The sequence below is a fragment of the Condylostylus longicornis genome, unplaced genomic scaffold (assembly GCF_029603195.1).
Source record: "Condylostylus longicornis isolate FDR11 unplaced genomic scaffold, ASM2960319v2 ptg000194l, whole genome shotgun sequence".
Lineage (NCBI taxonomy): Eukaryota > Metazoa > Arthropoda > Insecta > Diptera > Dolichopodidae > Condylostylus > Condylostylus longicornis.
In genome coordinates, this window is record NW_026578162.1 from 116761 (window position 1) to 131426 (window position 14666).

The 14666-nt window shown below is 25.2% G+C and overlaps 1 protein-coding gene across 1 annotated transcript in view; it reads right to left on the minus strand.

Annotated features, from left to right (window-relative positions):
* Positions 1 to 4037: 4037 nt before the first annotated feature.
* The window catches only part of LOC129616391 (homeotic protein deformed), a 40104-nt gene continuing 29475 nt past the window's right edge, over positions 4038 to 14666 (minus strand). The window contains exons 2-5 of the mRNA XM_055532013.1: positions 14132 to 14232; positions 11632 to 11812; positions 6926 to 7251; positions 4038 to 4328 (exon numbers count right to left, since the gene is read on the minus strand). Of these exons, the coding sequence (XP_055387988.1) occupies positions 4038 to 4328; positions 6926 to 7251; positions 11632 to 11812; positions 14132 to 14232 (899 nt within the window). The remainder of the gene's footprint in view (positions 4329 to 6925; positions 7252 to 11631; positions 11813 to 14131; positions 14233 to 14666) is intronic.

The window sequence follows — 14666 nt, forward strand, 5'->3', positions numbered from 1 at the left end:
TTTATTCTATTTACTTTAGTCAACACGAAGGGTTACTTTAAATGAAGATTCACAGCTTGAAGAATTCTTTGCGAAAAGAAAAATAATTTTTAGAAAAAGGTATTATTAAATTTGCAGAAGTCATTGTGCCAAAAAAACCAACTTTTTATTAAACCTCGCTTAAAATGGTATATTACAAAACATGCCTTATGTATTTGATTCTAAAATTGGAACTAAATTTTTATTAAAAATTGCAGTTGCATGTACCTATATACTTAATTTTATAAAATATATATACATATATACATTTATATGCTTTCCTTTATTTGAACGTATACATACTTTAACTACGTATTTTTTAAATGAAAAATTGATTATTCATCAAGAGCAAATTATCCCCTATTCCCTATTTTGAAGGATATGGCCATCGGAACCTTTACAATTGCAAACAAATATAAATACATCACATACAATGTCTTATGAAATGGTATTCGAGATCATTGTGTATGAGAAGCAAAAACAAAATTGCTTTCAGTTAAAGCAACTGAAACTGCAGGGGATATGAAAGAAAATGAGACGAAAAAAAATAGGTTATAAGTAGATTTTTTAAACATTTTTTTGAATACATTTGAATTATATTTGAAAATGTAAACTAAAATTGAAATATATTTAGCAAAAAAATTGGGAAATATAAAAATTGGTCAGCAATTTTGTTTTGGTCAGATTTTGTTTGTCTGCCATGACTTTATGTTTTGTAAGTTTCTAACTATTTACGCTTCTAGAAATAAAACAGCAAGGAATTTTAAGTTTATCTAATCGGTAGCTTTATGCTAAACACATAAGTGAATTGATAAGATACTGATTATTGTTTTTGAACACATTCTTTAGTGACATCATTCTATAAACTATAAAATATTTTCATGAATTGACTGATCGTCAAGATATCGCTTGAAATTCACAATATTCTTCGCTACAATTTTTTTCTGCATTGTTTCAATTATAGTGTTGACAATGCTTTAAAATTCTTAACAAAATTTTTCTAATGCAATGTTTTGTCAAAAATCGCTATATGAAAATTTTATTGTTAAAACTTTAAAAGAAAGTGGTGGTTGTGTAGGAACGATGTTTGATCTTAAAAATGCGTAACTTATGAAAATTATTTATATCAGATTGGAATTTTATGTAAAAATGTTTTAAACTATTGCTTTTCTCTTTAGATATAACATCATTTCAAATAATTTTTCTTTTTTTTTAAATATAAATTAACATATTTCAAATGAATAGATCATATAGTATAGAAGCATTGCAAACTTAATGAGAATGTTCGAGTTAGGACAAATTAAAACAAAATTAGTGTTATAATAATTATTCTTGTATTTTTTCACGACTTACTCTATCTTATTATTCGATTTTGAGTATTTAATGAACAGGAAATAAAATTTAATTCTTTAGCAGGCATTTTTCACATATATTTATACATTAAGTACGGCATACATATATATTTGTTTTTAAAAGTATAATATAAATTCGTTCGGTTTAAGTAGGTACATCAATAGTACATTTTTCATAAGTTTTCCTCAAGAAGGTACAAAAATGAAAACATTTAGTCAAACTGTGAAAAAAAATAGTTAAATGCAAAACATATTGAATAGACAATTAGATAAGGTTTACAACACCCACTTTTCAACTTGCCTTCTGTCTTTTGTAATTTTATAGTTATGGCTTAAATTACATTCTTTATATAACAGGTTTTATGGACTCATAAATTTAAAAATATTTTTAAAGGATAATTTATTTAAAATCACAAATTTCATTTAAAGATTTGCAAATTTAAATTAATCGTTTAAAGGGTTAGAATTTTTGCAATATATAGGTATTCAAAGTAAGTAGGCAAATTTGAAACAAATATCAGAGCTATCACAATAAAATATGCACGCACACAATTTTTTTTAATATCCTGCTGTTTTCATTCTATTTGCTATCACAGGAAAAATGCCATTTTATTTATGTAGGTACAAGAATTTCATTTCAATTTAACGCCTTTTCGATATTCTTTAAAAAAAAAAAAAAAACAATTTTAAAATAATATTAAAGCCTTCAATTTTTTTCTTACATTAAATTTTTCAAGTGCATTTTAAACAATTTGTTAATGGTTTACATGATAAAAGAAATCACTTTTCAGGTATTCAAATCATTTAGTAAAAATATTTGGTTGTGAGTATATTTGCCTTACGGTGCTTAAAGGATTGAGAGATATAGTGATGTAAGCATAATTTCTAAGTAACAATTTCAAAAATGGTAAAAATAAGCACATGTTTGAAAAACATTTCCTCATTTTCAATTTGGCTTTCCTAAATCTTAATTTTCTAATTTATTTACAAAAAATCGCCCACATAAAGTAATTAAATTTTATTCTTTGTATTCTTGTATTTTTGAATAATAGAGCTAATGCTTATCAATAGTGTCTAAGTTTTTTTAAATAAATTTAACCAAAACTTTTGAAAAATGCGACAATAAATATTATATAAATAAATTTAAAAAAAATTCAAAAATTTTGATTAAAGTAAAATTGATCACTATACTTGAAAAGGTTTATATGGGCAGCTACAACTCTATACATGCGCATTCTAAATGGAATGAGTGGAATTTAAATTAAATAAAATTTTCCTATAAAAAGTACGATTTTATGATACGAGACTTTTATAGTTTTCTATTTTTAATTAAATAAGAAGTTTATAATTTAATTTTCTAAGCCGAAAATATTTAATGTAACAGAACTTTTATAATTTTAATCTTATAAAATAATTGTTCGTTATTAATATAAGGTTACATGCTTTATTTTAATGGCACGTTTTATTGGCATATTATTGGTCAATCTTCTTTAATATTCAAATAAAACTATACTACGTATCATATTTTACAACTACATTTGGTGTTGGGATTTTTTTTTCTCGAATTGAAAATGTAAAGGGTTGCTGGCCTATAAATATATTATATGGTTTCAACATCGTACAAATGATTACTCTATTTTTTCAAAGACCAAAATATAACTGAGAACTTCTAAAAGGATCAAATGGAAAGATTTATTTGTCAAAGTTAAAAAAAAATATATTTTGACGGTGTCTGTATCAAAACCAAAGTTATTGTTTCTATAATTGCGTATTGGACTTGTTCGTTTCACCACAGTATGAAAAATTTGATTTTAATATAATTAATTTAATCAACTTTTTTATTATTACAGGGACCAATGATATTTTTCGCTTTCATCAACCCATATGTTAAATGTAAAGGAATTTCATTTTTTATACTAAAGATTTTTTCAATTTTAATTTTTATTCAAATTTTATTAAATTTTTTGTATTTATTTTCATATAATAAAGTTTTATTTTGTTTTATTTCCTTTTTTATATAAATAATACTTTTTTTATTTCTTTGTTTCAATTTTATGTCATAAATTCTAGGAATTATATATTACAATAATAACTTTTATGCTTTATTAAAATTGTGTAATTTAAATTTTTATTAAAACTAAAATTTTATAATTAAAGTCTTTAATTTGTCGCATTTGTTTATCAAATAATTTTTAAAAATAAGAAATAATTAAGGAAAAAGAAATGTTTACAAGTTTAGTTTAGTCGTAAATTTTATTTTTAGATTTAAATGGAAAAATAAGATAAGATTCTTTCATATTTATAAATTTCTATTTTGACTTAATTTTTTTAATATAAAATATAGCATTCTAAACAGCGGACATTCATTTTGACTAGTGATGAAATCTAAATATAATTTATAATAATTTTGAGCAAAAAATATTTTCACTCAAACTCACAATTTTTTTCTTATTTAACTTTTAATTTTAATTAATTTTTATTTTATGAAAATCATTATTTATAAAAAATTCTTTTTTAACACAACAATGTATTTATAATAAAAAGAAATTCATTTATTATCTTATATTGTATGAAAATGAATTTTTGAATTAAAATATTAATTATTAATTTTTAAATTATATATATGTATAAAATTCTCACAAAATATATTTCAAACAAATTAAAATTCTAAAGGGACGTTAAATCATAATCTTGTTTTATTATATCATGATTATGAATTTCAGGATTACACATAATTCCAATATTTGAACTTTGTTGTGCGTGTGAATGTTGCGATTGTTGTTGCTGTTGTGCTACTCTATCATTTAAATTATTTAAATTTTGATTTTGGTGCATTTGCTGTTCCGTTGGATCTCTTGGTTGAATTTTATTATTATCGTTTTCTACTGTTGATGCGAGATATGAACTTGAATTTTCCATAGCTTGCATAACTTCAGAGTCCTTACTGTCGATTCGACGCTGAAACATTAAAAACATTTAGCTGTAAAAACATTTTCAAAAAAGTAAATATAAAAGCAAGTATCGTTATAAAATCTTACAGAGTTTATAAACATGAAGTTCTATTAAACTAGCTCATATTAGTTCTGTTGTAATTATATTAAGTTCTATTAAACTAGCTTTTAATTGTTTGTTATAATAAGAAATTTAATTAGATTTGTACTATACTATATTCGTAATTACTAGCATGTTAGTGCAGCTATTCTATATACTAACGTCGGAATATTTCATAAGATAAAATAATTATAGAGAGTTAGAAAGTAATAAGTCGTTTGGTGATTTCATACAGTGATTATGTCAAGTTAATAGACATAAATTTTTTCAGGGCTGCTCCGAGCAAAGTAGGTTTAATGGCTTTAGAAATACGGATCTTGCTGACTAAAAGCTTGGTTCTTTAAGGGAAAAGGCAGTTGACAAAGATGTGGGTGGTGGTTGTGTGACAACCCCTGCAATCGGCGTTAAACCTGCTTTGCCTACAACATCCTTTAAAGGATTTATTTGTAGGAAAAATTTCGAAAAAATAAAACAATAGGAGTTTTTAATTGAAATTTTGCTGTTTTTCAGTAAATATCTGAAAATTTAAAGTTTTTACTAAAATAACGCCGAATTTGAAAAGTAATTTTCAAGGAAATTTTTAAAATTATTTCTCTTTATACACACAAAAATGTAAAAAAGGCCCCCAGAAAGGACCAGTTCTAGAGGTCTAATATATCCTAAAAATTGACCATGCCATATGTCCGTGCCATAGCCAAAATAAACTCACATGTAAAATATCATCAAGTTCATTTCAGCCGAACTTGAGGTACGTGCGTGTACATACAGACCGGCAGACCAACATCTCCCTAAAAGTACTTTACGTTATTTACGCTTTCCTACTATGGAGAAGTGCGTCCCCACTGAAAACTCGGCATCCAAAATTTGTTGCTATCAAAACATAACCTACATCAAAATTTGTTGCAAAATTTGTTGTAGGTTATGTACCTACCTCATTGTATACAATATACAATATACCTCATTGTATTGTATACAATACGGCCTGTAATTATTAATATAGTTGATAATTATGACACTTAAAATTAATCAAAAGCAATAATAAAAGGAATTGTCTGAGGAATTCAAATGATTTTTTGCGAGGATCTTAAAACAAAAGATATTTTAACGTTTGATGACATAAATTAAAGCTTGAGAAGCTCTAGAATAGAAGTTTTAAAAAACTTTAAGAGAAATTGTTAAAAATTGTTAAAAAAAATTAAAAATAAGAAAAAATTGTACAACAATTTTCCTACAGTTTGAATGCTGGTACTTTCGAATGTTTCTATTCTAAAACATGAAAAACTAAATAACATGCTGTTCTCTTTTTAAGCCCCTCTATTCTTATTCCGAAAGAATATGTTCCGGAAAAAAATTTTACTCATTTTATACTCGATGGTATATGGCTCCATACGTGTATGCTCCGCACATGTATGCTATATATTATAGTATAATATTGCAAAATAAATCATTATGCAAGTTTCAATTATTTATTTGCTTTTCTTAATTTATGGTTTTGATAAATTTGCAATTTTTAAACAATGGTTTCTATCCAATAGCATAAGACCTGTTTGGCCTCAATTTTTAAATTACTTTAAACTACATTAATCACATAAAATTTTTGAGCAGAACATTTTTAAATGAGTTCTTTACCAATGTCGTCTTGTAAAAAATTTATTTCTAACCCTTAGGCGTTAAAAGAATTATTATGAAAAATCTATTCTCGTTTAATTCATAAAATTATTTGTTAAAAACACTTAACACCGTATTGACCGGTAACTTTATTATGCAATTATTTATATTGTGTGATCACGCAAACATACCATTAATAAAATTTTAATTTATATTAATTGATTAGTTCTCATTCGAAATTGTTTGTTGCTAAAATGTAAACAGAAGAAAATTATTATTAAAGCAAATGTAAACCTCCTAAATAATTTGTAATTTTATCACTTTTGTTATTAATTTTCTTGTTTTTAATATAATAAACATTCATATACACAATTTATATTAAGCTAATTTTGTGTCTAATTCAGGTTAAAATAAAAATAAATTTTAAATTAAATGTTAATAAATTAAAGAAAAAATATTCAATTGAAAGTGTTTCCAAATATTGAAAATATGATTAAAATTCATTCAGTAATTCAATTGAATGCAATGATGGAGAGACGTTAATTTGGACGACTTTATAAATTTCTTAAATTTTAAATATATTAAAAAATCCATGACATAATATAAACTATTTAGCTAATTAAAAGCAAATAAATTAAAAATTAATCAGCATATTTTTATGAAGTACAAAAGAATAAATAGTTCTTTAAAAAATTTTATCAAGAGTAGCGGGTCAAGCTACAAACTTGGAGAAAATATATGAAAAATTTTAGTTGTTTTCAAATTTCCTTCTACTTTAACAGTATTTACGATTTTTAAATTTTGAATTTTCTCTACAATTTCTTTTCATTTTTTTTATCAAGTGTGCACATACATCTTTAATATTTAAATAAAAATGAATAAAAAATAAATCTTACTTCATTTGACGCCGATGTCACTTGATTCTGTTTTTTCGTTGTGACACCTTTTTTTGGTCTTTTTGCACTATCTAAATTTTGATTCTTTTTTTTGACATTTTTCGTATTTGGTAATTTATTATCCTTTTTCCATTTCATTCTTCTATTTTGAAACCAAATTTTAATTTGACGTTCTGACAATATCAAAGTGTGTGCAATTTCAATTCTTCTTCTTCTAGTTAAATAACGATTGTAGTGAAATTCTTTTTCCAATTCTAATATTTGGTGACGAGTGTAGGCAGTTCTTTGTCTTTTTGGTTCCATACCGGGCTGAAATGATCCATTCGCTAGAATAAAATAACAACAAAAACATTATGCGAGTAATAAAAATAAAAAAAATATAAAATTATAACAATAAAATAAAATACAGAATATAATATAATAAAAATATAAAGACAGTGGAAACAATTTTTTCTGATTAATGTTCTGACAATGTCGTTTAAGGAATACAAAAAAAAATAAATAATATTAAACAAATAAGAAAAACCAAAACAAGAAGGGAAATTCAGCCTATATCCAAAAATGTTTTCCATTTAAGTAGATTTTAACGAACGTAATAGGTAAAAGAACTGAAAAAAGAGAGAGAGAGTAAGACTCAGATTGTGTAAAAGCTCTTTTGAGTGACTGAAATCGATAAAGTATTATTCATAGAAAATAAACTGTCAACATTTTCAAAAGTCCATTAATAATTTTCTCCTTGAAAATAACTTTTTTCTTATAAATATTTTTTTCATCCGTATATGCGTTATTTGTTTGAGTTAGGTGGTGTATTAAGCATTTGATTTTTCGATTTGAATATTCAGTGGTTTTTAAAAAAATTGTTTTTAGAAATATTTTTAGTTTTTTACTACATACATGCATATGTTGATTTGCGTTCAAACTTGATGTAAAAAGTTCTTTCACAAAAAGTTATTATTGTTAAATTTTTATGAATTTTCTAAGTGAAGAATGAAATTAAAATTCTCAGTTCGGACCAACTCTTAACATCTTGTTACAAAATACTATTGAATATCTTTTATTTTTTTTTTCTCTTCTTTAAAACTTATAACACCCATTATGATTAATTCACCGATTTAACACTTGATATGTTCGTGAGAACAAGTAGAAAAGTAATTTATAAAAAAGTTTTATTTATGTTAATTGCAAGTAAATTAATAAGAAAAACTACTAAATTAACGATATTCTTAAATATTTTGTATATTAAAAAAATGCAAACATTTAACTTAATTTATACATGTGGAAATTTTGAAATTTATATTATTCGAAACAACTTAAAAAAACTTGCATCGTTTGAGGAAATAAGTGGGCCGACAAATAAATACACATTTTAACACGAAAATAGCATTTAAACAACAAAATATTATATAGTTTCAATTTGGTAAAATCTTGCGGCAATATGACCGATTACTTATATCTTATTGTATACACTCTTAACAATTTTTATTTAAAATTTATTCTCCATTCTTCTTATTATTGTTTTTGTTTTTTAGGAATCTGGTGACTTTAAACAAGTTCTATAAAACTAAAATAATAAAGTATTTACAGATACGGAACAACTGGGAAAAATATTATAAAACCTGACGTATACCTATGCGCGATCATTTTTCATTTTGATGCCTGTCAAACAAAGTTACCATTCTATTCATAATTTTTTCTTATTTTCAACATTTTTTTCCGATTTTACTTTTGAAGAAGGAAAAATTAATTTGTCCAGGTCTTGTGCAATACAACAACAACAACGAAAAAAAAAATAGAAACAAAATTATAAAAAACCTAACACTTTTTATCATTTTCCATTTCTAAATTTTTAAATTTGGGAGAGCGTAAATTAGGGAGAATAAAAGATGATTTTTTAAATATTATCTGGAGCAGTTTCACATAAATATAGCCCTTACTCTATAATATAGTAGTTAAAATTTTTGAAATATTATTTTTGAAATTTTTTCATTTAATAATGTTTATGTAGTAAATTTCGAGTATCTTACCTTGTAGACCCATCAAATGAAAAATAACGTTGAAAAGTTTGTTTATAAATTTTAGCTCAAAGGGTTATCAATTTTTTTCTTCAATATTTTGGCAAAAATTTATTGTTATTAATTGATGTATGTCATATTATTTTGAAATTTGTTATCAGAACAAATTCAGTTTAGCATTGAATGTTTTAATTATCTAAGTGGATGGTTTGGGGCGTATTCTTAATTTTAGTAAGTAAAGATGCTCAAGCAAAATTGAAATAACTTTAACTCAATTAGGAGTTACATAATTTTGCAATGATTTTGATAAGTAATTAAAATATTACGAACATGAAAATTTAAATTTGGTTGAATTATTTTTAAAACATTATCAATGAGAAAACGATGTCAACTCTGTGATACCTGTGCGAATGTCTGATTTTCAGAGTTCTATGATAATTGCCACACTTCATCATACGACTCTTTTTTATATAAATGTATAATGCTTTTATTAAAAGCATAATAAAAGTATGTATTAACATAATATATAAATCCATTATCATATAAACCATATAATTGTAATTACCATATAAATTCATATCATCTCAAAGATTTTTAACGAAAACAATGGCCATTTTCGCATATATGTATGTTTTTGCAAAATTTTACTAGCATAGATTAAACAATTACTAAGGTATGACAAAAAAAAATTTGTAATTGTGTAACAGATATTACAAGGAAATAAATCATATCGAAAGGGTTCAAATATAACAGCCCTTATAATGAATTCAAAAAGTAGAATATATCGTATACTAAAATCTTTTCAAATATTTTGATATCAGCCTTAGTATATTAGAGAACATATTGCTGTTTGAACATAAAGCGAAGTCAGCTGAAGATATTCATACAAAATTTTATCTTATATGCAATAGGGAAATGATTATCAAACACTATGACTATGAAAGAGCGGTACTGAAGAATGAAAGAATGGTATCAAATATTTCGTAAATTTTGAAATTTAGCAGATAAATTGTAAATAAATGCCTACTTGTTATACCAAACGAACGAATATTAGGAGGGTATCATAAATTTACTACTCCGTTCGTAACACTAATAAGATTGATCAGCTTTGAATTCTGAGTTAATTTAATCATCTCTGTCCATCTGTCCGTCTGTCCTGCGCTCATAGTTCCATCGATAATCCAAAAACCCATTAAGCCAAGATAACAAAATTTTCATTAAAAGCTAAAAATTGACATATCGAAATTTTCGAAATACTGGAACAGGTTCAAAGAAAGCAGTGGTTTGTGTAGCTGCCATACAACTCCAAAAACAATTTGGTCATTTCAGAAATTATATAAAGCTTATAGAATTTAAATTTTGGTCATTAATATGTCATACAAATTCAAAAGCAATTTGCACTTAATGGAGCTTTCCTCGCATTTATATTTAATCAAGCATGCCTGTATGTAATAACTAGTTTAGTTAAGATTAACTCATTGCTTTTTCATATTCATGTTAAACTGTTTTTAAAAATTTTGGTTGCCCCGTTTCTTTAAAAGCGAAAAAAGTAACACAAAAACTTGCAGAATGTCAATTGTTATAGAAAGTACACAAGTTCGCAATAAACCGGTAGAGATAGCGAGTGTATACGTATCGACCTATAGGTTAACAAAATAATTATGGTAAATACTTGTTGATATATATTATGTATACGTATATCAAAGATATTCTTACATACATATTATGTTTTAAAATCAAATTTATTCAAGTTCTTCGAAATATAGTATTCCGAAATTATTTATATTATTATATTATTGAATTTCGTGAATTTATATTATTGTATTATGTGCAGTTGTTTCAATTACAGATCAAAAGTCAATGATTACAATCGCTCTTAAATCAAAAGTACTATAATTAGCATTTATTTAATGAAGTTGATAAAATTTATTCAGAAAGCAAATAAATTATAAAAAATATTATTTTCATTTATCCATTTATAGAAATTTACTGAAATAAATATGGTACTGGAATTATAAGTCAAGATCTAAATAAAAAATGATTTTCGTTTTAAAACAATTTACTACCGAATTCCTACCATACAGTATATACGTGTAGTAAAAATGCCCATTATTAATAAAAATTAAAAAATTTTCTGAAGAATTTGATAACATCCAAAAATTTAAATTCAAACAGAAAGATACAGATACTCAATCAATTGAAATTTTTTTGTTTGCATAAAAAATTCTGATTGCGAGCAAAGTATCTCATTTCTAAGTGTAGCCTTGAATTAATTCAACGGTTAGTTGACATTTATTATCAAAATCATCGATTATTATTGCAAAAATAAAGGTGTGCTTTTTGAAATTAACGCATTTACTGACAGGTAGATCAATAAAAGGAATGTTTTTTAAATCTAGTTACTGATTTTCTTTTCTCCAGTTCCATGTCATTGATATTAAAAGAAGAATGCAAAAATGTTGTTTCTACTGCTTGGGCATATTGTGTACAGAATAAAAACTTAATTTGCATTAAAGGTGTGGCGATATTTTATAATATAAAAAAGTTGCGCTCATAGTAACCATAACATTAAAAAAAACAAAACTTATCAAAATTTTTTTTATACAGAATAATAAATCATACAATCGAATCAATTTCCGATTGAATAAAATGAATGTATGTTGTGAGATTTATCAATATTTTTTGTCTACTTACCAACACCAGCAACATGAATTTTTTTCATCCATGGATATATAACACGTTCGCCGTCTGATGTCTCACACGCACCATTTTCATCATCATCTGTATCAGTTTCTTCTAAATCATCGTCATTCATAGAATCTTCTTCGTGAGGGGAAGTATCTAACATAAGGCGATCTTCTTCGAACAAATCATCCTGTTTAAATGAAACAAAAGCTGTGAAAGACTTAATTTTCGGTACTCGCATTCAACTTCTACAATAGTTTAAAAATGATATACGATATTTATTTGCAAAAGTTAACATAATATTTTAACAGGTCATATATGCTACAATATAAATTCAAATATAAATACAACTAACATATTGAAAATTTTAATAATCTGAAGATTTATTTATAGGTGATACTTTATCTTGTTTGTTAAGAAATCTAGAGCTTTGTGTGATTTATTTATATTTAATTTGCGCACAATGAGAAAAGACGGAAAAACTAATTTTTACATAGTAAATTTGTCATAGTACTTGTGGTGCAAACATAATTGCATTACAGCTGTTACACATCGAAAATTTAGGAAAAAGTTTTCTACTTAAAGAGGTACACTTAAAAAATGTTTGCTAATTAAGCGAAAGAGCTCTTCACTATTTTAACTAGAACTTTACATTTCAAAAATGTACGACAAATCAAAAAATGTTCAAGACAAAATAAATAAATTCCTTTGCTCTATTATTGGGGAGAAAATATGTCCAGAGGAATACCTTCGTACATTATATTTGAATATATAAATATTTTACAAACAAGGGCTGCTAACTTCGTCTGTATGGTAATAGTTTACCTTATTTGTTAACCTATTATCTAGAACACATAGGATAATTTGATTTAATAATTATAAGTAAAATACTTATTTAGATGGAAGGTTTTCTTCTTCCATTGATAAATAATCAGTTTCAAAATTTATTTAAATTTTTCTTGACATTATTTAAATATTCATTTAACTTCTTTAATTGGATTCAGTTTAATAAATTTCAAAATTCCACCCTAAATTTTTTAGAAAAATTTAAAGAATAAAGAAATTTTAAATTTTTGTGTTATTCTTGTAAATGAAAATCTTACAAAGGTTAGTTATTTTTCCTTATCATTCTATTTAAAGAATAGTGTCACGTTAAGTCCCCCATTATTTATAGAATAAATTACATGTAGTAAAAGGCAAAAAATATTTAAAAATTCCTTTCAGTTAGGTTAATATTTAACATTTTGAAAAGTTTTCTTAAAACTCAATTTTAAATTTAATAAATTATTTTAATAACTATACACAAAAAAGAGTTAAGGTTTTAACTTCGAAATATTTAGCCACGTATGTTAAATCGAATGATTTAAGTTTAATTTATTGTACTATTTAGGCCAATATACGAAATTTTTTTTTATTTTGTAGTTTAAAGAAACAAAATTATTATAAACTTCAGATTTTCCTAGGTATGTGGTCTAAATTTCTATATGGACAATTTTGTTTTTATATAGACACAGTTTTATTTAATTTGTTACATAAATTGAACTCTTATTCATCTTTAACAAAATCTTATGTGGTAGCATTGTCTAGATTACAGAACATTGTCTAGCATTACAGAAGATTATAAAAATGCCCTTTAAACACTTCTTTCCAATATTTAGGGCGTTAGAAGGCTTTTAGTTAACACACCTAGAAAAATGTGATTTTGGCTCTAAGTAGAGTTTCATTTTGTGCCGTCCAAATTATACAAAAAGCCCATCAGTAACTTCTGGTAACAACAAGATAGACTGAAAGAACCATGGAGAAGTGCATTCCCACCGACAACTCGACATCTAAAATTTGGTGCCATCACATAACCTACCTTATTGTAAAAACAATGCGGTCGGTAAAAAATAGAGTGATAATCAAATGCACGTGTTTGGTCATTTCGTTAGAGAAATTAGAGATTTTTGTGGAATTCAGGAAATAGTTGGTATATTCGGTTGAATTCAGAAAATAGTTCAGCAGCTTAAAGAAACAAATATGGTATATTGCAAAATTCTTAATATTTCCTATTTCAAATATTTTCTTAAACTGGCTAAATAAAAAAACTAATCAATACAAATAATGATTCTCTTTCTTGTGACATCTATGCGTCAATTATGTTTTTGTAAATTCGGAAAACAATAAATCAACCAAATGAAATTCGCACCAATTATTTGCGCGCTGATATATTTTCCAAGCACTCTAGGAATTAAGGCTAAATAATATTTTTCTAGAGAAAAATCTGTTTATTTATAAGATAACCGAATGGCGTAGTGAGAAAACGAAGTACGTATAGATACTCGTATGCGTACTCGTTAAGTATAAGTTCTGAAAACCTTTTTCAGAATTAGTTTAAAACAAAAACACTTAAAAATAACAAAGATTTTTCATGTGAGAAAGAAACTGAAATTTAATACAAAAGAATTTTAGCATATAATAAAGGAATAAGAAAACGAAAAGAACTTTAACTTAAAAAAGCTTAACTCACCTGATCTGAACCAGCATCATCTGGTCGAAATCTCATACCTAATTCCTGAAGTTGCTGACCGGCTGGAACTGCTTCTTCTATTCGCTTTTCTAATTTTAATCCTAAAAAAGAGTTATTTAAAAGTTTGTATAAATTTTTATTACATATGTATGTATACTTATGTGTGTACTTTTCATAATTAATATTCTTTAATTATTTTTGTATTCGCACAGAAGTTTAAGTTAATTTAAGAAAATTGCTTTCAGAAAAATTTGGGATTTGTATAAAACATTACAGACGTTAAAGTCAAGGAAAACTATGCTTTGGTCGGAGATGTCTTTGATGGAGCTAAAATTTTTAGGTGTTTTTTCACAAAGTGTTGAAGTTTTTTCTTATTTATTGGTCCGAAATAGATTGCCAAGAACTTGTTTTTGACGTGAATTCCAAGGGACAAATTGATAAACTCAAAAGGGAGCGCAAATTAGTTAGCAAAAGCATATTTAAATATAATTCAATAATAATGGAGAAAACTGAAATATCCGAATTTATTTAAAAT